This window comes from Calonectris borealis, chromosome 2, assembly GCF_964195595.1.
Source record: "Calonectris borealis chromosome 2, bCalBor7.hap1.2, whole genome shotgun sequence".
NCBI lineage: Eukaryota > Metazoa > Chordata > Aves > Procellariiformes > Procellariidae > Calonectris > Calonectris borealis.
In genome coordinates this window covers 65999511-66024447 of record NC_134313.1, presented here as the reverse complement: position 1 = coordinate 66024447, position 24937 = coordinate 65999511, and the positions used below count along the sequence as shown (strand labels likewise).

The following is a 24937-nucleotide window of genomic DNA, read 5'->3' as shown; positions in this document are numbered from 1 at the left end:
ACCCTGTACTGCAGCAGAAAGGTTAGCCATACAGGACTAAGCACAGCAAAGAATTAGCATCCAAGCTGCAAGACCACAGGGCTACAGTTAACAGGAGAAATGATCAAGAAGAAATATTTCCACTGAAAAACATTCCGTTTTTTGAACATCTGTGAGAGTCTTGCAGAGGGCCATCATTTTGTAAAGGTCACCTTTTTCCTGATAACAAACGGGAGTTGATCCTGTCACTGTTTGCTGAAGACAGTATTTAAGAGTAAGTGAACAGCCTGTCACTTTTAAGAAAGATGAGCAAGTCAAACTCGGCTAATTATGAATCTCGATGTCTAACTTGAAATTTACTTTTTTGGGGGTTTGACAAAGACACAACCTTAATTCCTGGAAAATAATAAAATTTAAAAAATAATAATAAAAAGAGATGAAAAGACAGCAGGATCTTATAGCCCCAGAATGAAGCACCTTTTCTACGCAGCTCTATCAGAAAATACATTTTTAAACAGTTGCTTCAGGAAGGAACTATTGTTTTACCTCACCCCAACTTTCTTACAGTTGATAATTTTAAGATATTAAACATGATAGGAAACCCAGTTATCTCTAAGTCAGCATGGCTTATACCCTAAACGCTTACACTATTATATTAAGCATGCATGAGGCACACTTCAGAAATTAGATTCTTTTATCTTTATCTATCTAGCGAGCTAGAGAAAGGAAAAGAGAAAATGCACAGACATAACAGATAGCATTCGTTTGCTCCTGCTGAATGCCAGTTCTGTTTATTGCTTAATATTAAAAATCATGATGCTTCATTTTAATGCTAACATTTTATTTGAAAGACAAAAAAATAATCCCCAAATCTTGCCAGTTTATATTTTACAATTTTTTTAAAGAAACAAAAGCAGTTGTATCATGAAACAAATCTTTTCAACATGAACTTGCATTGAACAATTGCAGTATATCCACAAGTAAATAATTGACATTCTGGACTAAGCAAGAAATACAAGGTCACCTTTTTTTTTCCTACTTGTTAATGTCAATGTCAGAATTTTCTTTAAAAACCCCCATAACATTTCAGAAGTCGCTCACAAAATGAACTGCAAAATGGTATTTATATGAAGCGCTATTTATACGAAAAGCAAAACACTGACAGTGACAATATTTTTTTCAAAAAATGCACATTTCTTATGTAGGACTCATCTAAAATTAAGTGGAAGTTACAGGCATCAAGTTCTTCTTCCTGAATATGTATAATCAAAAATTTTCTGAAGCGTAGCTTTTTTGAGCTCTTCTTTAGGGAAAGTCCTATGTGATACCATGAAAGAGTAAGTTACTATGAAAAATTTGATTTTAGATGCAAAAAATACTTATTTTGACATATTTTTAACCAGGGATATTTTAAAGTAAGATTCTAGAAAGCAAAATGTCACCTGTTCCTCCTTAAAATGAAGAAGGGCACTGATTACAGTATGTAAGCTTACCTGTTCACCTTGTTATTGTGGGTTTTGTATTTTTTGCTTATTTATCTGTTCACAAAATGTACATGTAAGTGGAATTATTTTACTGCTGTGATTATGTTAGACAAAAATGACAGAAGGCAGGGAACTACCCTGAGATAAAACAACATTTTTTAAAAAAACAACACAGAAAGCAGTGAACAGAACAATACCTACTTTTGGGGGTGGGGGCTTTTTATCCTCCTTTGTACCCTAATATTCTTGTTTTATAATAATCCCATATAATAATTCTTAGAGCTATTGTAACAAGATTGTACTATCCTTTTCAGTGAACTCCTCCTAGTTGCTGACCTTCACCTCCCACAGGGCGTGTATTTGTGACCTGGCTAAGAGGATGTTGTATTGAGAAGGTTTTACAGAAAATGTTCCGGGAATACAGTGCCTCCGTGGATCTGGTAATTTCCAGTTTTGCCCTGCATCAAGCCTAGGAGATGAAGCTCTTCATGCTTCTTGTACTTCGTTATCACCTCTCTGGCCTTGAATCACTTGTGAGCCACCCTCGGTATAAATGACCATGCTTGTTAACTGTTCTCCTGCTCTCTCAGGGGATACAGCTTCTGCTTTTATAGCAGTACCAGCCTGCAAAATCTCTTGAGACCCAGCTGCCTCTATCACAGCATGCGAGTACACACCGGGCTCATCCTGCATGTCTGGTGGCAATTCTGTGACAATGTAGTGGGTTGCACCTTCAGAGAAGTCGCCATCAGAACCCTGAACCATGGCTTGAGCTATTTCTTCCGTGACAATAATCTGTTGTATTTCCCCATCCGACTCAACTAGATCCATGTGCTCGCTTTGGACACTGAGCGCGTGGCCACCAGCTTCCTGCATAATTATCTGAGAACCTTCTCTAGCTACCATATGCACAGTCCCTTCCTCATTTACAATGACCTGAGTGACACCTTCTTTCATCAGCTGGTCGGCTGCAGCCGTATCACATACAGCAAACTGTAATACTCCTTGGACCATTTTCTTGAAGGCAGCCTGAGCACTCTCCTGAGATGCAATTATAGCCGATGGGTGCATGACCTGCGTCACTACTTCCATAGGTTCAGTATCTTCCTGAGTCTCTTGAACTTCATGGAACATTTGTATTTCTTGTCCCTCTGCGTCACTGGGAATGCTGGGCGTCTCTGGGTTTGGCATTTGCAAGAAATCTTTGCGACTAGACCTGCATCTGTCAAGGAGACCAGATTTGTTTTCCACTTCACCCAGCTCTGTTACAGCACAAAGCAGGGCATCTAATGCCGAGGAGGAGTCTGGAGGATGGATTGTAGCTTCAGAAGCATCTAAAACTTCTTGTCGCATTATCTGCTGCAGTACAGCGCTACTGGAGTCAGGAACTGCGTCTATTCGAACGGCCTCCTCCATATCAGTTCCTGTTCCTTCAACCACTACCACCTGTGTTGCACCATCTGCTAACTGCTCGGTAAGGATCCGCCCTGGAACCATACTACTCATGTGTGAGCCGTTTTGATTTGTAGCTATGACTTGCCCGTCTTCTGTAATATGGACCACCCTGGCCATCTGACCAGCCATTGCTAGAGTCTGAAGGGTAGCTGCTGCTGTTTCTTCCACAGAGGCATCGATTGCAAAGTCGCGATCGTATCCTTGAATAATAATAACTTGCTGAACTTCTTCAGGTGACTGTGGCTGTCTTCTACTGCCCCGAAAGACCTTCTCTTTTACTGGAGAAACCTCTCCCAGTGCTGCTGCAGTAAAAGGACTCGTAGTTTCCACAAAGGTTGCTCCTTGCCCCTTCAGTCGGCACTCATAGGACTTGGACACAATACCTACAAGATAAAATATGCTGTTAACATGGTATCATGGCAAATATCAGTTCATTACTTTAACAAATTGTAGCTTAAATGGAAAAAAAATCCTTGACAATTTTTAGATTTCACTGGCAGAAAACACAGATAAAATGAGCAGGCGAACAAAAACAATTTGCATGTTTTCCAAATAACATATTTACAGGTTGAAATAATTGCTGAGTTTAACAATTCTGCAGCCTATTAACAATTTAAAATGGTTTTTTAAAATATGCTGTATAGAAAAAGCCCAGATAAATACAGTATACAGTTAAAAGCCATTAACATATCTTTTATAGACGATCCTATCGGTGATATTTCAGTACTGCAGTGTATTGGGTTTGCGTGGCAAGGTTTTGGTAGCAGGGGGGCTACCGGGGTGGCTTCTGTGAGAAGCTGCTAGAAGCTTCCCCCGTGTCCGATAGAGCCAATGCCAGCCAGCTCCAAGATGGACTTGCTGCTGGCCAAGGCCGAGCCCGTCAGGGACGATGGCAATGCCTCTGGGATAACATATTTAAGAAGGGGAAAAAGTTGCCGCCCAACAGCAACTGCAGCTGGAGAGAGGAGTGAGTGTGAGAGAAACAAGTCTGCAGACACCAAGGTCAGTGAAGAAGGAGGGGGAGGAGATGCTCCAGGTGCCGGAGCAGAGATTCCCCTGCAGCCCGTGGTGAAGACCATGGTGAGGCAGGCTGTCCCCTGCAGCCCATGGAGGTTAACGGTGGAGGAGATATCCACCTGCAGCCCGTGGAGGACCCCACATCGGAGCAGGTGGATGCACCCGAAGGAGGCTGTGACCCAGTGGGAAGCCCACACTGGAGCAGGCTCCGGGCAGGACCTGTAGCCCCGTGGAGCGAGAAGCCCACGCTGGAGCAGGCTTGCTGGCAGGACTTGCGACCCCGTGGGGGACCCATGCTGGAGCAGTCTGTTCCTGAAGGACTGCACCCCGTGGAAGGGACCCACGCTGGAGCAGTTCATGAAGAACTGCAGCCCATGGGAAGGACTCACGTTGGAGAAGTTTGTGGAGGTCTGTCTCCCATGGGAGGGACCCCAGGCTGGAGCAGGGGAAGAGTGTGAGGGGTCCTCTCCCTGAGGAGGAAGGAGTGGCAGAGACAACGTGTGATGAACTGAGCGCGACCCCCATTCCCTGTCCCCCTGCGCCGCTGGAGGGAGAGGAGGTAGAGAAATCGGGAGTGAACTTGAGCACGGGAAGAAGGGAGGGGTGGGGGGAAGGTGTTTTTAAGATTTGGTTTTATTTCTCATTACCCTACTCTGATTTGATTGGTAATAAATTAAACTAATTTTCCCCAAGCCGAGTCTGTTCTGCCAACGATGGTAATTGGCGAGAGATCTCTCCCTGTCCTTATCTCGACCCACGAGCCTTTTGTTATATTTTCTCTCCCCTGTCCAGCTGAGGAGGGGCGTGATAGAGTGGCTTTGGTGGGCACCTGGTGTCCAGCCAGGGTCAACCTACCACATTCAGTAATGAATTTTAGAATCGTATATTACATTACATATGTGGGTATGAAAAACTGATCTTCTTAATACCCTGCTTTTGTTGGCGAGGTAATTGCCATGCTGTCATTTTGATGCCATTGTCTTCCCCTTCATTTCCCGCCTAGCATCTTCTCCAGCACACCTGACTGACTCAGTCACTAGCCTAGTTACCTGGAGAAAACACTTGGTAGTTTTCTTGCCCAAAGCAGGATATTCTGTAAAATATCATCCAGAAAAACCTCAATTACACTTCTTAATTCTTCTTAATTATTTCTACATGAAATCAATTAACAAATTAAAATACCGATAACCTCCACATTCCAACTGCTTGCTCTACCACTCGGTCTGGTTTTGGGTCATTGAAGGTTTCCTTCTCAGTTCTCATCACTAATGATAAAGCTTCAGCAAAGCAAATCGTACCCACAGCTGCACAAAGTCAAGCCCACCATCCTCAAAGCACTGCCTCAGGGCTGCCTTTGGCATTTTTGGGAAGACATAACCGAGAGCACCCTGTGACCAGCTTTGTGGATGTCCATCCAACAGCTCTAGCACTCGCTGTCTCCCCGTGGCGGTGCCATCCTGAAGCACCCCTGCAGCTCCCGCAGGTGCTGGGAGGCGAGCTTTGGGCCACAGCCAGTGCACACAGAGAGAGGAGTGAGTCCTGCAGACTGAGAACGAGGTGAGGGTCTAATGCCAGATGGGCCTTGGGAAGGCTGATTAAGTCCATGCTGCTGAGACTACCCACACCCATGCTCTAGTTTAAATTCACCTACACAAACTGAAATCACATCTCTGGAATAACATGTGTAGCATCTTATCACTAACACACATAGATATGCCATTGCTTGTTCGACATAAAACAAGCAAGAACAAAATTGACTCTTACAGTCAAATTTCAGGCTAGCACTGTACTTTCCAAGCCACCAAGACACTTCTAGTGGACAACGTGCTCCGTTGAACTCAAGAGGCCAAAAAAATTATACTAAAACTGGTCTAAGGGGGCTCTTTCTTCACCCAAAGCATAGAGCTGACAGGCCCTGATCCCACAGAGAACTGAACGGGGCTCTAAAAACCAGAGGCTCATTTGCTTAAAGGTAAGCTCACGCTTAGGAGCTGTGTTACTCCGAGACTGAGTACTTGGCATCTTGCAGCCTCTAGCAACTTGATATGCTAAGGTGCATATCAAGCTAATATTCCAAGATAACACCAATGCTTAAAAGACTGAGCTCTTGCTGGCATCTGTCTGTCTATCTGTCTATCTATCTATCTTTTTTTCTATTACAAAGCTTCTGGTGGAGAACTGTACTGTGAAGCACAAGAAGTAATTTTGTTAAGTTGAAAGGCTGCAAATCACCTTCACAAGCCTAAACTGGTGTTATACAACTTTCTCCATCTTAGTTTGCAAGGCAGGTTATCTTTGGAAAAGAAAATTAACAATTTAAACCATTAGAGTGTTTCCAAGTGATGCTGCATGATAAATCTGGCACATGCAATTGAAGCACATTTTGTCAGGCATAAGCAAGAAGGAAGCTTACTGTGGTACGACTGGTTCTTATCCCCACTTTTCCTGTGCTCTCTGTAGGCACTGACATTCACAAGACCCCCCAAAGAGCAGAAAAATAGGAAGGGGAAATCAACATAAAATGACAATTATCTTAGCTCCTCCACATTTTATAATAGAGTAGAAGTAATTAATTCTCTCAGGAATCTTGCTTTGTTGACATGATAAAAGAGGAGCCTGGCAGTGATGTGGCACAAAATCAAAATAAGTCTACAAATCATGCATTTTCCACTGGATTTCAAAATCAAAATAACTCTACGATCATAATTTTCACACGCGCACAGCAAAATCATGACATCTTTCCCCTAAGATCATGATAATTTATGTAGGGGACTCAGCATCACTGCATTGAGGAGAAGCTCCGGTCTGGGGAAGGGAAAGAAAAAGGAAATTCATCCTGTTTTCATCTCCTCGAATAAATGCTGTACCCGCGAATCTATGCAACTCCAGTCTTTACTGTGCAATTGAATGGGAAGTCTCCTGGGTGAAGAGCTCTCCGGTGAATCCCTCGCAGCGCTGATAATTATGCCATTCTGACTGCTTACTTAATCTATTTGAATCCAGAGGTGAGTTAAGCCACTTCCTGACCATTAAAGTAAACTACATGGGTAAATACTGCTGTCACTAAGGGGTGTGATGAAGCTTAACTACACCAACATCTTAACCTCAGCTCAGTGCAACCCCAGCTATTCCATCACAGTTCATAAATGCGATTGCAGGTCCATCTTTTGATTCAGCAATTTAATAACTTCGAGTGCTGTCAGTACTGCTTTGAAAAATGGCTCCTATAAAATGTAACAGCCTCAATCAGATTGTAAAAGATTCACCCACTGAAGATTCTTCCATTTCAACTATAATGAATTAATGTTGAGCTGTGTAGAAGTTCAAGTGTCATTTAAACTAATGTGAATCTACTGTAACTTTAAATTTTAACTGGACTATGACCAAGAATTTACTGGGAACATCAACTTCAATTTTAGTGATTTTTCATGGTAAATATGAATTGCAGATTTTACTGGGTTTCTTTTGTTTTAACAGTGAAAAGCCAAGTAGGGAAGACATTTAGAAAACAACATATTTTGAGGCTTAGCTGCTATTTCGACTTTGGAACAGTGCATTTCTATAACGGAGCACTGCGATCCAACACAACAGTTGTAGGAATTTTTATGTATTTAAGGAACATGTCACATTATTGGACTGTATGTAGCAACAAATCATGTTGTCCTACTAAATCCAGCCTGCCTCTCGCCCCCTCTTAAAAACGGGTAAAGAGAAGGGGTAAGTGTTGGCTGACATGGCAAACATAAGCTGCAATACAAGCCCACATTAATATTGGGAAAAGTGGACTTGTTGCTGATTGCATGTCATTGCAAATTAAAAAGATACACAAATAGGCATTAAAATGACAAAATGTAATGATACGAGAGCTCATATTCAGACAATTTGTAAAGAGGTGTTTCATATCTAGGGGTGCAATGATCACAGAATTGGTTTCTTTCCAAGAAGTCTGTCATTTCAGCAGAGCCATTATTTATCAGTTGGAGTCCTGAGCGACTGTTAGTTTTTTATTTGAAAATGTCAGGATTTTTTAGACATTAAATCCATATTCGCAGGTTATTTTAATTCTCAGAGACCACAAACTGCCGAAATAGGGCTAAAAGAAATGCTTTGATGTTTAATGTGCTTCTGGGAAACTACAAATAGGGCTTAGTACCTTTTTCCCTCTCTTTTACTCAATACCTGACTTTCTTTTGTGTGTCTGTTTTATTCTTTCGTTACTGTCATCATTTGTTCCCCACAGAATAAATACCTTATTCTTTTGTTAAGCTTACATTTAATTAAAATGTACAGGATTTGTGCAGTAAACTCGAATGAAACAAATAAAACAAGGGCCCCCTCTCTTGAAGGCATACGTTGTGAATGAAAAATGTCATTACAGACTAAAAAATTTTGCAGTAAACAGGGCCTACAGAGAGAAGTTTCCCCCGTAATGACATCCATAAAATACACAAATGGCACTTTTAGTACCATCCTGAATATGGCATTTTCTGTGCTCTACACACAATCTAAATGGTTTGATCATAGAGCATAATACTCCATTGGGTTTATAGAACAATCAATGTTCCATAAAATGATGTATTTATCCAATAGTAGGCTCAGCAGTTACTGGTGTATGACATTGTAGGACACTGGCTTTGTACTGTTCAGCAGCACACATGCTGGCTGTAAAACTTATCTAACACTACTTCAACAACTTCATCTCATCTGTGTCAAGTAATTTGTTGAAGCCTCAGCTTGGTTTAAAAAAACTTGTAATAAAAATTCATAGAATTTTCAGGAGAATGAAAGCTGATGACAATAGAAAGGTCACATTGTGGCGCCACTCGCGGGGTCGGGGGTCAGCCGCAGTTCTAAAACAGAAAGTAGATTTCATGCATCGTGTAGCAGATAAAGATGGCATTAAGGAGACTTGTCTCAGAAAGAAATGCGTAATGCGTTAGGAAAGTCTGGGCTAATATTATATGTAAAGCACCACTTTGCTCTCTGCCAGCAGCCTCTTTAGAATTCTAACCCTTCCCCAAAAGTTGTAGCAAGCGGTTGTGCATGGTGAGGCTGGGCTGGGGACATCCTTCACGAGGAGCACCTTTAGGACAAAGCAGTAAGTCATAAATGAAATAATCTATTACGACGACGGAAATGATCTGCATTTACACAGCAAGCTTAAACCAGCTATTTTTCCCTTTCTGCAAAAGTTCTAGGAGGCCTGATTTATAGCGCCCTATTCAGCAACACTTAATGTTTCAGACTTTGGTGATGAGGTATGTTATTTATTGACACATACAAATATTTGGTATCTACTAAAATGCAATGAATACTAAATAATGCGAATGCAAAGAAACATCTTTTCCTTCAACTAAATACACAACATTCAAGGAATTTAAAAGATTTAGAAAATTCAACTTATATTGGATATCACTTGAATGAGCAACTGATTTTTTTATTTTAAAAGTTATTGTCTACATGGCAGTACAGTATTTTGAATGGTATGGTAAGTCCACCGTTCAAATTCCCAAAGAAATAATTTAGGCCTCCATCAAGCTCCAAGTTTCTGCTCTTTTTTGTTTCCTTTTTTTTTGTTTTTGTTTTTTTTTTTTTTATTATTTTTGTAATGATCTCTACTTTAATTAATTAAGTGCAGTCTAAGAACTTTGGCATATGTCATAACTTTGGGATTTCCTTGATTTTCAGAGGCCATAATAATCAGCCATATTTTTCAGATCTCTGTTCCTTAACTGTAGCAAAAACTATTCTTTCTCATTTGTAAGGTTTTTATGCGCAAGCAATGCATGGGCCAGCATTTTCTAAACCAGCTAGTTAAGCTATTAAATAAGAGGTTGTGAAGGCTCGTTCATGTAGTCTGCTGAAGGAAAGAAAATAGGATGGGTCAAACCAAGAAGCGAAATAAATCAGCAACCCAAAATGGCTCTGTCAGAACTATTATGTCCACAAAGAAGGCAGCAAATATTTGTAAAGCAGTACAAATAAGTATATCCATAGGGGACTTAACCAGGTCCCTAAGAGACATAAAAAAAAAATCCACCATTGACACAAAGTACGAAAATCTCAAGAGATACTGATGCAGCAAAGTGTTTTTCCTTTCAGTATATTATTACTGTAAAAAGAAAATTAAACAACAAAAACAATTCCCAAATAATGTTCATAGTTCACTTCATACTTAAAAACCCAGTAATGTCATGTTTCAGTGCTGAAACTCAGAACATCCTTGGCTTCTAGCTTTGTCCTTAGCCACTCAATCATGTTTAGAAACTTCAAGGTCTTACAAGAATTGCTTGAATAAAGGATGAAGTTTTAACCTTTCAGGTATCTTAAACAAAGCAGCAAATGTCCTATTAGCTTCCTTAAAATGTAAAAGGAAATATTTTTGTAATTGTTTTCTTTTGAAAAACAGACTGAAGTTTCCTGCTTGTTATTTTTACCTCCCACACCTTAGAGGACTATGACAACAGCAACAAAAAGAAACAAAAGAAAAAACAACCACCAAAATAAATAACCGAGCCATTCAGTTAGGGTGTTTAGGCAGTTTGTTTGGTTTGGTTTAGTTTCTCTCCAGTGTCCAACTAACCTTTGGGAAAAGGCCTTCTCCGAAAAATTTCAGTTTCTCTTTTCCTGCACTCAAGGTCAAAAATGAACAGTATAGAGCCCACTGTTACAGAAGCTATGCAAATAAAAAATATACATACTGAAACTCCCACTGATCATGGCAAACATGTACAGCGTTAACGTGCAGATTTTACAATTGCCTAACCTGCACAGTAACTGATTTTCTTGTAGATGGCTTTTCCTCTTTACCTGCTTGCCACCATGCAGGTTTGTCTTCTCAACTCCTACCTGTGAGCAAAAACCTCACTGTGGCATGTACAGCAATTACCTATATGGGCAAGCACCATTAGGAAAGTATTTGGAGTATTTTAGCTAGCTCTTCCAGTGCAATTTAGCAGCTGGAGATGAGGATAGCCAGCCTGGACATTTCTTGGCAGTCCAGCTTCAAAGGCTACTCTGGTCCTCAGTTTGGGGACAGCTGACATTGATGCTACACTGACGCACTTTTGCTGTTTTAACCCCCACAGTGCAACTGGAAAGTGCATTTTTAGCACTTCTAAATCAGAATCCCAATTTCAAGAGGTACCGATCGTGCTTGGTCAAACCGGAGAATTCTGTTTCCTACGCAGACAGAACATATAAGATAATACGAAAAATAGTATGAACGCTAATATGAGAAGATCAGGTTAAAAAAACCCACAAGCTCTGCTCATAAGGAAAATGATCTGGATTTCTGAAATAGGTCTAGTCCCAGACAGTAACTGTTTTGTCAAAAAAAGTGAAAAACCCTTTTTGTCATTATTATCTCAGCAAGAGTTTTTGTTTTTCAAGAATATATACATTTAGATCCTGGTCTTATAAACATTTATTTATCAAGAGTAGTGCTTACTGCCATAGTTAGCCTCAATAGTCTCAAAGGGACTAAACACAGTAGCTTGCATTATGCATTATGTTTGCATAATCAGGCCTTTGGGATTAACAATTCTGAAAGTGGCTAGCCTTCCCTAACGTTTGATGTACATATATGCACTAAAGAGAATAGACACTTGTAAGGGATACCTAAAATAAAACATCATGTTATTAAATGATCAAGCAGAAATTATATTCTTCTGCATACCTACCAAATACGAGTATTGTGATTTCCTGTATTTATTAATTCTGATTTATGCACCCATTCAGTAAAAAGGACCACCTGTTCTTTGCTCGAGGGCACGTCTCAACCCATTTGAAAAGCACAGCAGTTTTTAGGGGGAATGCTTGGGAATAACTAGAAATAGTAAGTTTCCCTAGTTCTTTTTGTTAGTTAAGACAGCAGAAACTACCGTTTCCAATGTGATAGTCATATCTGTATTTCATTTATTAATTCAACTACGTTACAGTGTATATTCATATCTTTCCAGAGTAAATTACGGGAAATAACCATTTGTCTTCATTGTAGACACTTTTGTATGTATAGTAGAAAACAAACCTCTATTCAATAACTGCACAGAGGCACCATTAAAATCAAATTTACAGTAAACAGAACCTGCAGCTGGGGTAAAACACTAACTGTTAGTATTTTAATTATCAGCAAAGCTTTCGGAGGTCTAACATCTGCTCATAGCCAAATGACAGCAGCTGCTTGTGTACGCTTAAAACAATGTGAATTTCTTCTATAAATATTAAAATGAATTGTATGTTGTGTGTTCATTGTGGCTATATTCTTATTAAGCTGTTTAAGTATATAGGGTATTTTGAACGCCTTTCTTGTGGCAAATTCGTAAAGGGCTGACCTCTTCAAAAGAATGAGAGGCGAAGACAGCAAAAATTCTTGAGTCTGTAAATTGAAAATGTTTAGAGACAGTACTAGAGGTCACCCTCTGCCAAGACGTTGCTAGTAAATGCTAACAAAACATCAGCGGTAAGTTCTGATCATTGTGCACTAGAGTAACTTCAAGGACAGGACTTCTAGCATGCAAGTTGTCAGGAGTCTACGGCATGGGTTATATCAAAAGCTAACGCTCATCTAATAAGTAAAGCAATTAATGTGCTATCTTATCAGAAAACAAAAAAACTGTTTCAATATCCAAAGCATCGGAGGAGACGAGTCTACTCTCTTTTGTGGACTTCATCAAAATCATACTGGATGAGCCCTGATTCATATGATTAGAAGTAATAAGCTGTCAGGAAGAAGGAGCTATGCTGGGCCAATATGAGATCAGTTAATTTTGCTAAAAAGGGTGAGCTTCATAACTTGATTTTGTAGCTTTTTAGCTGGACACTGACATGCAGTTGATATTTTCCTTTCTGTCTCTCACCTGCTTGGGAATAAAGGAAAGAAACCCAGAAGAGTGACACGCATCTGGCCAAAGGGTAGAGGCTGGTACAGTGAGAGGAAGAGAGCATTACAACCGGTTCAGTGGAAAACGAGGGAAGGGGATTTTATGATTTTAACTTGTACAGGTTTTCAGTGGAGAAAGATCTATTTCTCTGCTTTTATAGCATCGAATGTAAAGCCATTTGTTAATAGTATTTATATATTTTTGCAATAGATCTACAGCTGGAAAGGACTACTACGATCATTTAGTCTGCAAGCTGTAGGTCATGCCAACCTGTGTTTTGAAAAAACAAGAGATGAAGCGCTTCAGCCTTACATGTGTAACCACAACATAGGATCAACCACCAGTACAGCTGTCCCCAAACTGGTACGTGGCCTGAGACAAAGGTGAATTAATTATGAATGTGGCTCCTGAGCTTCTGACATCAGATTTCCCACCTCAAAAGTCAGTCTGAGTGCAAGGGATCTGACTACTTCTGAGAAGGAGGGAATAGGGCCGGTTACAGGGGATCCACTTACACCGCAGAGGCCTCCCCCTCTGGCCCCTCACTCCTCCCGAGGCACGGACAGCATCAAGGCTTATCGTGCCTGAAGCGACGATCATCGGAAAAGATGCTGATTTTTCAGCTCAGAGTGTCACAGGCTTAGCAGTAACGCTAGGATTACTTAGGAAGCGTGAAGCAGGGTACGTGCTCATGGTTCTGGGAGGCGGGATGGGGAGTAGAGGCTGGAGAGATGGGTAACTTTTATACCACTTTCAAGGGTCGAGTTTGTGACAAAGTCTTCTTTTCATGATTCACCTCTGGTGAAGGATGGAAGCAGCGTGTTTCCAGCATATCTTCAAAGGAAGAGCTGTTCATATAATTGACCCTTCTGCTGACAGAAATATATTTTCAGTGCTACTGATACAGTAGTACTTAAATGAGCTGTCTTCCACTTCCAGTGTTAGAAGGCACTAGGCTGTACGTAGATAAAACAAGAGAGAAGACACCACAGGTGGTGCTTTCTGAGCCGTCGCTGAGCGCTACCGAGGCAGGCATTGCTAAGATGGTGCGTGCGCCACGGCTGCGCGGGAAGTGCCAAGTGAGCGCTTGCACCGCAGCTCTGCCTGAGTGCTCAGAAGCTCCTTACTGGAGTTGCTTCTGCTCAGCTGCAAAGCTGTGCCTTCAAGGTCTGAGTAATTTTCATACTACTCAGCCAACAAAACTACCTAAATTGGTTAGCTAGAGGTAGAAATCAACAGCTTTTAGATGGCAGTCGGAGTTAATACCAAATTGGGAGGAAGTGTTAACATCTCTACAAAGAAAAACAGGATGTAACATAAGTACAAAAATGACAATGCAAGATTCAACTTGTGCTACTGCATACTAGCACTTGTGGAGAAAGTAAATATGCAAAAATGACATTCAATGAGAGAGAAGTCCCCTGAGAACTGTAATGCTGAAGAAATTTAAAGAACGACAGTGTTCATCAAATTACATGGGAGTTTATGAAAATGTAAAACAGGAAAAGAAAACAGGCCAAAGAAATTTTTAATTGCACATTCAAAGGCATGTCGGCTGCACATTGTTCTGGTACAGATACAACTGAATTATGTCTTGACCTCATAGGGGAGAGATCTTGACTAAGGAATATTCAGAAACAAGAGTGATTAGAAGGCTGACTTGCATGGAAATATTGAAGGTTTAAGTGCACACATTCTAGCTACATGTTCTGCAAATGCTGAAGAGGGAGGAAAATTTTTGTCCCTTTTGGATCAGCATAATCTGATTTTGATGAAACACTAGAACATCCATGCCATACCGCAGGAAGACGTTTGGACGTGGTGAGCAATGGAAAGCCAATTCAGCTATCTCGTCCACTTCCAGGTGCCAGGGTGACGAAGGTCCCAGATGGAATAAATTCACTGCACAGTAGTCAGAATATGATTTAATTCGATTCATCACCATTTGTACTGCAAATCCATACCATTTCCGAACAGTTCAGTGAAACATAGCACGCAATTCTGCAGTAAATACTTAGCTAACTTTTGTAAACAACTCCATTCTGAACTAAAGTTCACCCAAGACTGTGGTGCCTTAAGTCTTAAAAAGCCAAAGAATTTGCAATGACTGTCAATCAGATGAAGCATGAATCCCATTCAAATATAGACTAGTAAACAAACCCTGCCACTCTGTCAGGTCATTTCGTTAGCTCTTCTTATTTTTTCCTTCCTGAGACCCAATTTAGCCTAGAAAAAGAGGGAATATTTTAAAACTTATTAGTGATCACATTTTTCTAATATATTTTAAATGCCACTTAGCTCTTACTTCTGATAGCACTTGTTCAAAGATTTATTATATGTATCTGTCTACAACTGAAGCCAAATAATGCTTAAAAGCATGTTAATTAAATGATGTCAAGTGTTCTAAAAACACCCTGGTTCCTAGTATACTTGTCTGTAGCATGATGCACAGTGCAATGAATGCACTTCTTATTCTGCTGTTACATAGGACCTGCTACAGTACTGTTAGTGGTAACGTAAGTGGACCCCAAGCACTTTTACTATTGCTGGAACTTAGTTCACATTTTTCAGTGCAATAGACAAAATTTCAGAGGAAGTTATGATCATTTTTGTGAAAGCAGTAAAGCTTGTGATATGCAACAAGACAGAGACCAGATAACACCCCCACCAAAAAAACCCAGAAGCCTGGAGCTAGATACCTGGAAGATCTGATTTTCAAAAACACTGAGAAACTAACAGCTCCTGTGACACTTATGTTAAAGGGTTCTTACTTCAGCTACCTTTTTTTTTTAATACTTCTTACTCTTTTTCCAGCTAGCATAGTTTAGTGAACTAACAGTTTCCTAACTTGTGGCACAAAACAGACAAAACGCACAGGAGGACTTATTATGGTCTGTCATTTCAAAGATGTTCAGATTAAAGAGCTTCTGAGCAGCACATGGCATCACAGGTGGAAATAGCTGCTACGAGGCCCAGGTAGGGCTTACTTGGCGATTTCGTAGCTATATCTTTTGGTATATGTTCCAATGCTCCAAAACCCATTGAGGTTCACCATTTCTTTCAGTGTGTCTCCAAGTACCCTTCAAACATAATTCAGGTGCTTATACTGAAATAAAAAGTCTCTAAAGCTATTTGGATGATATTATTTTCTTTATAAAAAGAAAATACAAATATTAAAATGTACACAGACAGAACAAAAATTGTATCAGTGTCTAAAAAAACAAACTAAAAGAAGTCCAAAATTAATGGATTTCTTCTTCCACATGTTATTTTTTAAGTGTCTTTTTCAAAAGAGAGTGAATTTTATGCAAGATTTTTCGGTCTGTGTGCCTAAAGCTAATTTCCTCAATGCAGAATTAGGAAGCAAAATAAAACTGACCTGCTTTCCACTAGTGCTAGGCACAAGCACATGCAAATGCAAACTGAACAGAAGACATTTAAAATCTAATGGCATTTATCTAACCATGTGCCTCTAAAAATGTATATCTCCTGAATTGCTCATAATTAGTAATACATTTATCACTAAATAATATAATACCATAAAATGAAAAAGCATTATTCTAACTTTTCAGGCAAAGAAGTGAAAAACAACAAAAAGTGTGTTGCCAGGGTCACACAAGAATTCCCAGGTGTATTGAGTCCCAGCTTTATGTCTTAATCACAGCATTATCATTTCTTAGAAGAGCCTATTGTCAACTCCAGGAGTTGAGGTACTCCATTTACCCACAGTGAAGCACTAGTCACATCATTGCAATTTTCCTGATAATGCCCTGTCAATGAATCAACCCCATGTTCATGAGCAGAGAGGAGTTCAGTGGCCATGTATCCTATAATGAGGCATGCTGGGCTGCAATCTCTGCTGAGATTGTCATAGGTGTCCACTGATACCATCTGCAATTACAGAATTTTATGAGATGGAAACTGGTTCATTATGAAAAAGACTCAAGTCTACCAGCTCATTTCCCAGATGTCAGATGGTAGACTTCCCCATCATCACGATTCTTGCAAGTCCCTAAGAAGGGGCCTGTAGTTAGGCGTTTGGGAATTAAGCATACAGCTAATGCTAAGCATAGGCTTAAATGCTTTTCTAAGTTGGTCCCTCAGTTACCCCCAGCCTATGACATATTCAAAACAGGGATGTAGACACTCTAATTTCTGTTTTACAAGGGCCAAACCAGCACTGCTTGTTCCCAGAGGAAGGCAGTCACAAAGTTAGCTAATAATTACTTTACTCCCCGAATTCAGCCTGATTCTAACTAAGCAAAATGACTGTATGAACAAGTTCAAAAGTATCAGCTGAATTCCATTTTGAATTGTCGCCTATTCACATAAATGAATAAAGACGTTCCTTTTAAAAGTCTAAAGTACATTATGTATAACTATACATTTTCGTAGTTTTTAAAATAAGTTTTATCAAAAAACTTCATTGTAACATTTAAGAATAATGTGTAGTGTAGAAAATGTTGTTGATAAACCTTTCTTCTCGCAGAGTAATGCCTCTCATACATACATGGTTTTGCACTCTCAGACAATGATATATACACCTTCAAATCTGATAACCAGCTTAAGCAAACATCTTAATTTCAGACAATTGAGTCTATTGAAGAACACAGAAATTAAAACCATTCTCTATGCACTGAAAGAAGTAGAGATTTCTTCTGCAGCCATCAAGAAATAAAGCACTGTTTGCTATGATATAGCCCCCTCCACCCCTTCCAAAATGACCCTGGTTCTGTTGGAGGTGAACCTTGCTGCATTTGTTCATTCCCTTTTTAACAAGAGACCACAGAAAAACCCAAGCTAACGGAGTGTTTAGCAAGAGGACTTAAAAATACTAAAGGCAGGCCATAGTGCTGCTCCAAGCTCTGGGAGAACTTTGATACTCTGCAGACCGAATGGTAGGTGCTGATGACAACCTCTATCGTCCTAAATATCAGGAAACCTGCTTATCTGAGAGACTTCCTCAAGTGGCAGTGACAGACACGCTCAACCCATGGTCTCTGGCCTTTCATATGTTCCTTTCACAGGCCAGTTTCCATAACAAAGATATACTCCCTCTTGGTCGATTTATCACAACCTCCCCGAACACTTCCCCTCCCACACACGCACTTGGTATCCCCTCTGCCTCATCACGAAAAAACAGAACAAAAGCCCACCAACCATACAAAAATTATATTGTAGATTTGTAGATTAATGGGCTGATTCTGGCATCTCAATTCAAATGGATTTACAACCACTGTGTTTAGCCCTGTGTGATTTCAAATAGAATTACTTCTGATGAATTTGAATGCAAATTCACAAAGCATTAAAACAAACCATGTTTAAACTCATTGGTTCATCAGATGCAAATATCGTGCATTAAGCAGGGAATACCCATTCATGAAAATAATGAAAACTGACACCAATATAATAAAATCATTACAGGTTTATGGATTCTGGGACTTAAACAAGCCATACCCTTGCTTCTCCTAACTGATTAAATGCTTCTTTGCAGTTTATGTTTGATCTGCAATTCAAAAACAAATTAGTTTAGTCTTTGAGCCCAGAACCTTGGAAAATTGCTAGGAGGTTCTACCTCGGATTTTTCTGGGGAGGAGGGCCGGGTAAGGAGAGGAAACCGTGGGGGGCAGGGAAGCTAGCAGTGCAATCGAGAACAGAGAGCACAGGAGAGGAGGCAGTCAGATAAATTGAGGCTTACAGACTCTACCGGCAAGCATTCATAAAACCACCGCGTGAATTGCATTGTGCAGAACAAAAGGCAATGATGATAAAATTGGGCACTTTTGTTTTATAAAGCTGGCACAGATGGGTCTGTCACACCATGTGCTTCATTTTTATGAAACCTCAACCACCTTCACTTTGCATCATGTTTGTAGACAAGGAGTTTAAGTGCAGTAGGGCAATGGATTGCCAATTATTTCTGGGATTGTCCCACAGCAAGCAAGCAAAAATGAATGCAGCCATGGTCTAGCTGATAAAGTGGATTTCTGGAGTTGCATCTAAACAGTATATATAGTGTGGGTCTTCCATTAATCCCCCTTGTCTAATTATCATGAACAAGTTTTCATTTTCAGTTAGATGACAACAGCCTAGCTCAAAAGTTTCCAGTAAAATCTTTGTACCTAGATATTAAATTCTTCTCATGATGATGAGATTTAAAACAGCAAAACATTCCTCACTGAGGCATGTAATGCTGATGATGCACTATTTTGCTGCACAATCTATGCAGTATAAAAAGTTCTTTGCTGCATCATGATCTGCTCCAATTTGTGTATAAATAGCACTTGTAATAAAAGGAAATGTAACACCAAGTTTTACTTAAATAACAGCTCCAAAAGAGGTTGGGAGATAATGCAGCTAACACACAACAAAAAAATTAAGGGCAATTGCAATAGCTCTTTCTCAAAACAATTTTGTTTTTCTTTTTTCAATCCGTTCACACCAACATTAAGTATTTTAAACCAAAATATTTATAGATTTATATGTTGGGATGGTTTGAGGGCAATTCCGTTCGTAGAGTTCAGGGACCATCTAAACGTGCAGCAAACATCAGAAAGCCCAACTTTGAAAGTAACCCTCTCCGTAACTTTAACCAGTCGTCCCAGGAAAGCTCCTACTTCTGAGGACAGAGGTGCATGAGTGAAAAGATGTAACTAGCTGTGAAGTCCTTAAGATCTACATTTTCAAATGTGAATGCCTTGAATTAGACACTCAAATCTGTATTTAAAAGACCATTAGGCATTTCTATGAGGCAACATGCAACACCACACACACAATGTAGTGACACTGGGCTGCAGGGGATTTGAGAAGCCTGGCTGTTCTAGCATGGCAGCAATCCAGTACCCACTGTCTCCATCAGCTCTTGTAAATCCTTACCCAGCCAGCAGATCAAGGACTTCCATTCCTATGACAGCCCTGCAATTTGTATCTATGGCTTCGTTACCTCCAGTGCACGGCACTGGTCAGAGGTTAAGAGTCAAATTGTGGCCACATTCAGGACATGGACAAAATTCCCACTGATTCACAATGTGATTAATACAATTTTGGATTAAAACAAAAAAAAATCTGGATTCTCCTCATTCTTCATCATTTAATGCCAGTGCTCTGAGACCCATCCTGTCTTCCAACTGGCATTGAGATGCTGGTTAAAAGCTACCTAGTTCTGAATCGCCTGGGATAGTCACTACATTTAACTCTGTTGCTCTTCCCACACCCTTTTTCATGAGCACAGTCAACAGAAGTATTTGGGATGGACTCGTTTTGTTGCAAAGAGAGAGAAATGTCTGTCACCTTTTCTTATCAATTCTGCAGGTGGTCCTGAAACTAGACTAAAATAGCTTCTGATTACGGATATTTTCTGTGCACCATGAGGCAGGTGAGGACTTGTTTTTCCTCATGACCTATTGGCTAAGTTCCTGAGTGCTGTTGAGAAGCTGCTGTAGCATTAAAGTTTGTACTGGTTGAAGAGATATTATCACGAAACCTTGGCTTTAAGAGTTGCTGAATACTAGATCAAACTCGACTGCTCAGTGCTACATGCACCTTCGATTTTTTTTTTTCCACTGTATGAACGTGGGAGAAACACAATACTCAAGCATAAAGGACCACCTTAATCTGCATTAGAATGAGACGTACGGGTATGTAGGAAGTGCCAATCTGAGCCCTCAGATGTGGAATTAGGACTTTGTATATAGGCACTTATTTTAGAAAGTGGATCTCGGAGGATATATAGGGTTGCCCACTTAGCTTGGAAAATCCTGCTCCGGTTTTAAAAGCTACTTGTCACTGCAGAGCAATTTTGAAGCAAAGTGGTGGCCTCATTTGCATGACAATACCCAGAATGCTCTCCTAACTCACAGCTATTTCATGGAAGGGCTGATGCATTCAAGCTTTGAGAATAAACCCAAATCATGTGGGTGTACCGGTGCATATAATTTTAATACTTCCCCCTCCAATCCATGTGCAAAAGGTAGAACTATTAAAGTGAGTAATCATTATAGGTAACCGAACTAACCTGTTCGTCATCAACATTTACTAGAAATCAAAATTACAAATGGTGGTTTGGCAAATCTCTAACATATTCATTGATTAGCTGATCATCTCGTACCCACGTGTACATGCTTTAAGTGTTGACATCAGTCATCAGGGTTTCTGTGAAGAGCTGTCCCAATACATTAACAATCATTTAGAAAAACTAAACAACTTACAACACAAAGCACAGCTATAGAATAATAGTTCACCAAGATGGACTTCGCTTGTCTCTTGCACTTCTCCTCTCTCACAGCTTGCTACACAAAATAAATGCACTACACCGACTTACGCTGCAGTACAGAATATCACAGTCTGCTCTATTGTGTGGATTTCACTGCTGAGAAGCTGTAACACTAATTGTCAGTTTCCCACGATCAAAGTAATTTGGTTAAATAATTGGTTTACATTTACTATATTTTATTTGCCTCACAAAAATAAATGTTATAACAAAAGATCATTTGAAGAGGAGGGAATGCTATGGTGATAACACCAATATGGTGCCAACACACGGAGAAATATGCGTGTTTTGTGCATATAAACAACGACATGAAGCTTCAGCTGTTTAAAGAACAAAGCTTTACACCTGAGTTAACTTAATATTATGATATGTGCATTCCGGTGTGTGTGCGTATGAGGGGTGAAATTCTTCTGCTGTTGGATTTTGGCACTGAAATTAAAGAATACTGTTTTAAATGCTGATTAACCGGTGATCATTTATAACTTATTCTTGATAGGTGATAAATGATGGCATTTCTTCTTTTCTATTTATTCTATCAGTTACATGAAGTCTGCACTCACAGGCGAAACAATGGCTTTGCTATACCTAAAATCATGTTGATGACATCATGATAACCCTTCAATCCATTCTTGGCTTTTCAGATGTTTTTCTCTTTTTTATTTTATATAATATGTGGATTTGACCACAATTTTTATAGTTCCTCCCCAGATGCAGAAGGGGAACACAGTAACTAAGTGCCTGCGGCAGTCGACAGAAGCTGTTTCCTTTAACCTCCCTCTAGACTACCAGGCGTGAAGAACGGCTGAAACATTTTCCTTCAGCCACCAGAGTGGCTCTTTCTCCAAATGTCGCTAGAGCAGCTTCATTCAGAATAGGCTGCCACCGGAGTTCCTTCAAAATTCTGCCAGGATGGCTTAAACTCAAAAGTAATTAAAAGCCTCTGAAAAACTCATAAGTCAAGGGAGTGGCATAACACCCATTAATTACAGTGCTCAGTGATGTCACACCTGTGACTTATTAGAGGCTATCCTGAAGTGGGTTCAGAGCTGCTGTTCATAATTTACAATGGTATTTTGAAGACCGCCTATTGAAAAGCAGTATCTAATTGGGATGGTACATATTTAATAATAGCTGATTGCATCATATAAAGGGTAGTTCGGCGGCTTTCATCGTAAAACTATCAGGGGTGAACACTGGCTTAAATACCAAACACACGACCACAAAATGGTGCACCTGCAGTGGGACCGTGACCCTGTGATAACCCTGATCTAGTTTGACTGTAGCTCTGTTAACTTCAATTAACAGTCAACTCTAAGGAGGACAGAAAAAAGAACTTCCAAGGACAAAGTGATTGCTGGTTTATCCAGTGGGTCCTGGTGTTGACTAATTTTTAATATGTTAATACTGTTACTGGAATCAGAAGGTCTACATACTTTTGCTTAATTATGCTTGGCTGTACTTGCAGGATTTAAACATTTGCAAGGAAAGTAAAATCCTGAACAGGTTACCTGAAATAAACAGGGGTACATTTATTGCCATCAGTCCTCAGATGCTATTTTTGCTACAGTATAGGACACGTTGTCTACAGAACATTAAATTAAATTATATCGAACAGTACTAAATTTTATGAATTTGCAGTAAAACTTGTCTGTATTTGATAGTCATTTACAGAAAAAAATATTGTAATGTTTCTGCAACAGATTAAAACCTGCAAATTGCCTTTTTCCTTTGTCTGTTTTGAGTTTAAATGGAAACAAACCTTACAGTATAGAATTGGCTTAAGGTCACCTGTCTACAAGGGATTACTGTGTAGTTCCTTTTATATTTTTCCCCCTACTAGTTTGAGGGACAAAAGGGCAGCAGTACCCTAAGGGCTTTTTCAAATAACCTCTTTAGCAAATAAAGTCATACCCTATGTATAGAGGCCATTTCATCCCAGTCCCATGGGCTGCCTGTAGGGTAAAATACTGAATTTTTCTGGCATATGTCAGTGAATGTGAAAAAGAGGATCCCTACTTACAGAAAGTTAAAGGCTGAACGAAAGAACGTGAATTTCCTTAATGTGCTAATTTAAAACATTGTATATCGAAGCTGAAAACATCAGCTATAAGCACCTCAGAGAAACACTGGAATACATTTATATGAACCATACAGAAACTCACATACCCACAACTGATTTACTGTGGCTTGAAAATGCAACAGATTCAGCTTATCTGAAATCTTAAACAAACAAACAAACATATTTTCTCAGGGGAAAATAAATAAAACGAAATTGGGCCTTTTCTTTATGGATGTAATCTTCTGACTGTATCAACTTAACATTACCGTAAACATCTCTGAAATCAACTGTCAAGAAGGAATCTGTTATGCTTATATAAATTACTATTATTGTTGTTTTTATTGCTGCTCTTGCTGCACCCCACTTCTGTAATTGGTTAAAAGATAATGTGCAAAATCTCAAACTTCCAAGTATTCGTAAGGTATAAAATAATGGTTTTAAAACAAATTATTTGACAGCTGCAAATGCAGGATAACACCTAGTTACATTATAGAAACAGTGTGGATAATTACTTTTTTCAAAAGGAAAGACTCCATGGACCACGGTCCTGTCTGAATTTCCCTGCAGCTCAGATAATGTGCAGTAATACAAATCCTGTTGTCACCTCAACCTAAGTCTTTTTATCATCTATACATCAGTAAGAATGATGAGAGACGTCCCATGATTCTAACAGTCTTCCTTTGAAGGATCCACATGTTAATTACTGCACTAATTATGGTTTTTGAATAACCAAATGAAGTAAGCAGTCTATGGGAGGTACAGGCATAAAACTAAGACTGAGAAAATACTAGTTACTGAAGTCATCAGTGTAAACTGACACATTGAACATGCTTAAAAGAAGTAGAAGAAGTAGATTTTAAAAGACAAGCATCTTCAATAATTAGGGTTCCATACAGGAAAAAGAAATGTTATTTCTTAATGGCAAGTGCATTTAAACTGTTATCTAAAGATCTGAAGGTAAGCCTGCTTAATTCACTGCTTCTTCTTTTGTTATTAGGAAAACATAATTGTTCCAAATAATTAGCACTAGAGTACATCACAAGCTGACAACAAAATTATAGAAATCTTCATATTCAGATCCGTCTAGCTGGCTATTAGGAACAGTTTCTGATCATAACCCATTAGTTGAAGTGCTGTGAGTTCTTGATTGCCACCAAATAACCTCAGATATCTGCCTAAGTTAACAGCCTCTATTTATTCAGACTTTTCTTGACAGTAAAAATTGCTTACGATTTTTACAGCTGCCACACAAAAGAACAGTATTGGATGTGCGCACTTGGAAGATTAGGTGATAAAATAATTGAAATGTGGATTTTAGATACAATTTTAACTCCTAACTTTCTAAATGAAAAACAGCTAAGGGATTTCAGTGTGCTGCAATGGTACTATTGGCTTTCCTGTTTATTAAAAATTAAAATGAACACATTCCAAATCTTTCTAGTTGTGATGTCCATGCTAATTAAAATAAGATTTGTTTGGGATGAGGTTTTTTGGCATAACAGCCCTACTTTGTCCTTTTTTTCCATTGAACACCAACTAATCAACAGCTAAAGATTTCTCTGTACCTTAAAGCTCAACCCTTTTTTGTTTTTTTGGTACTTTCTTGTGAATAATGCCAGGACATAAACGGCTGTTAATTCCTTTCTTAAACAGCTAACTAGCATGGATAGCACTACAGCAAAAGCTACCGGGAAGTGTGGCATATTTTTAAAAAACACTGACAAATTAATCTTCTGACAGAAATCACTGCTGTAACTCCAAAAGGAAAAAAAAAAACCAACAAAAACCTGCA

General features: G+C 39.4%; 1 protein-coding gene across 1 annotated transcript in view; it reads right to left on the bottom strand.

Annotated features, from left to right (window-relative positions):
• Window positions 1-757: 757 nt before the first annotated feature.
• Window positions 758-24937, bottom strand: part of ZNF407 (zinc finger protein 407) — a 353370-nt gene continuing 329190 nt past the window's right edge. Inside the window, exon 9 of the mRNA XM_075142188.1 lies at window positions 758-3301. Within this exon, the coding sequence (XP_074998289.1) occupies window positions 1950-3301 (1352 nt within the window). The 3' untranslated portion in view covers window positions 758-1949. The remainder of the gene's footprint in view (window positions 3302-24937) is intronic.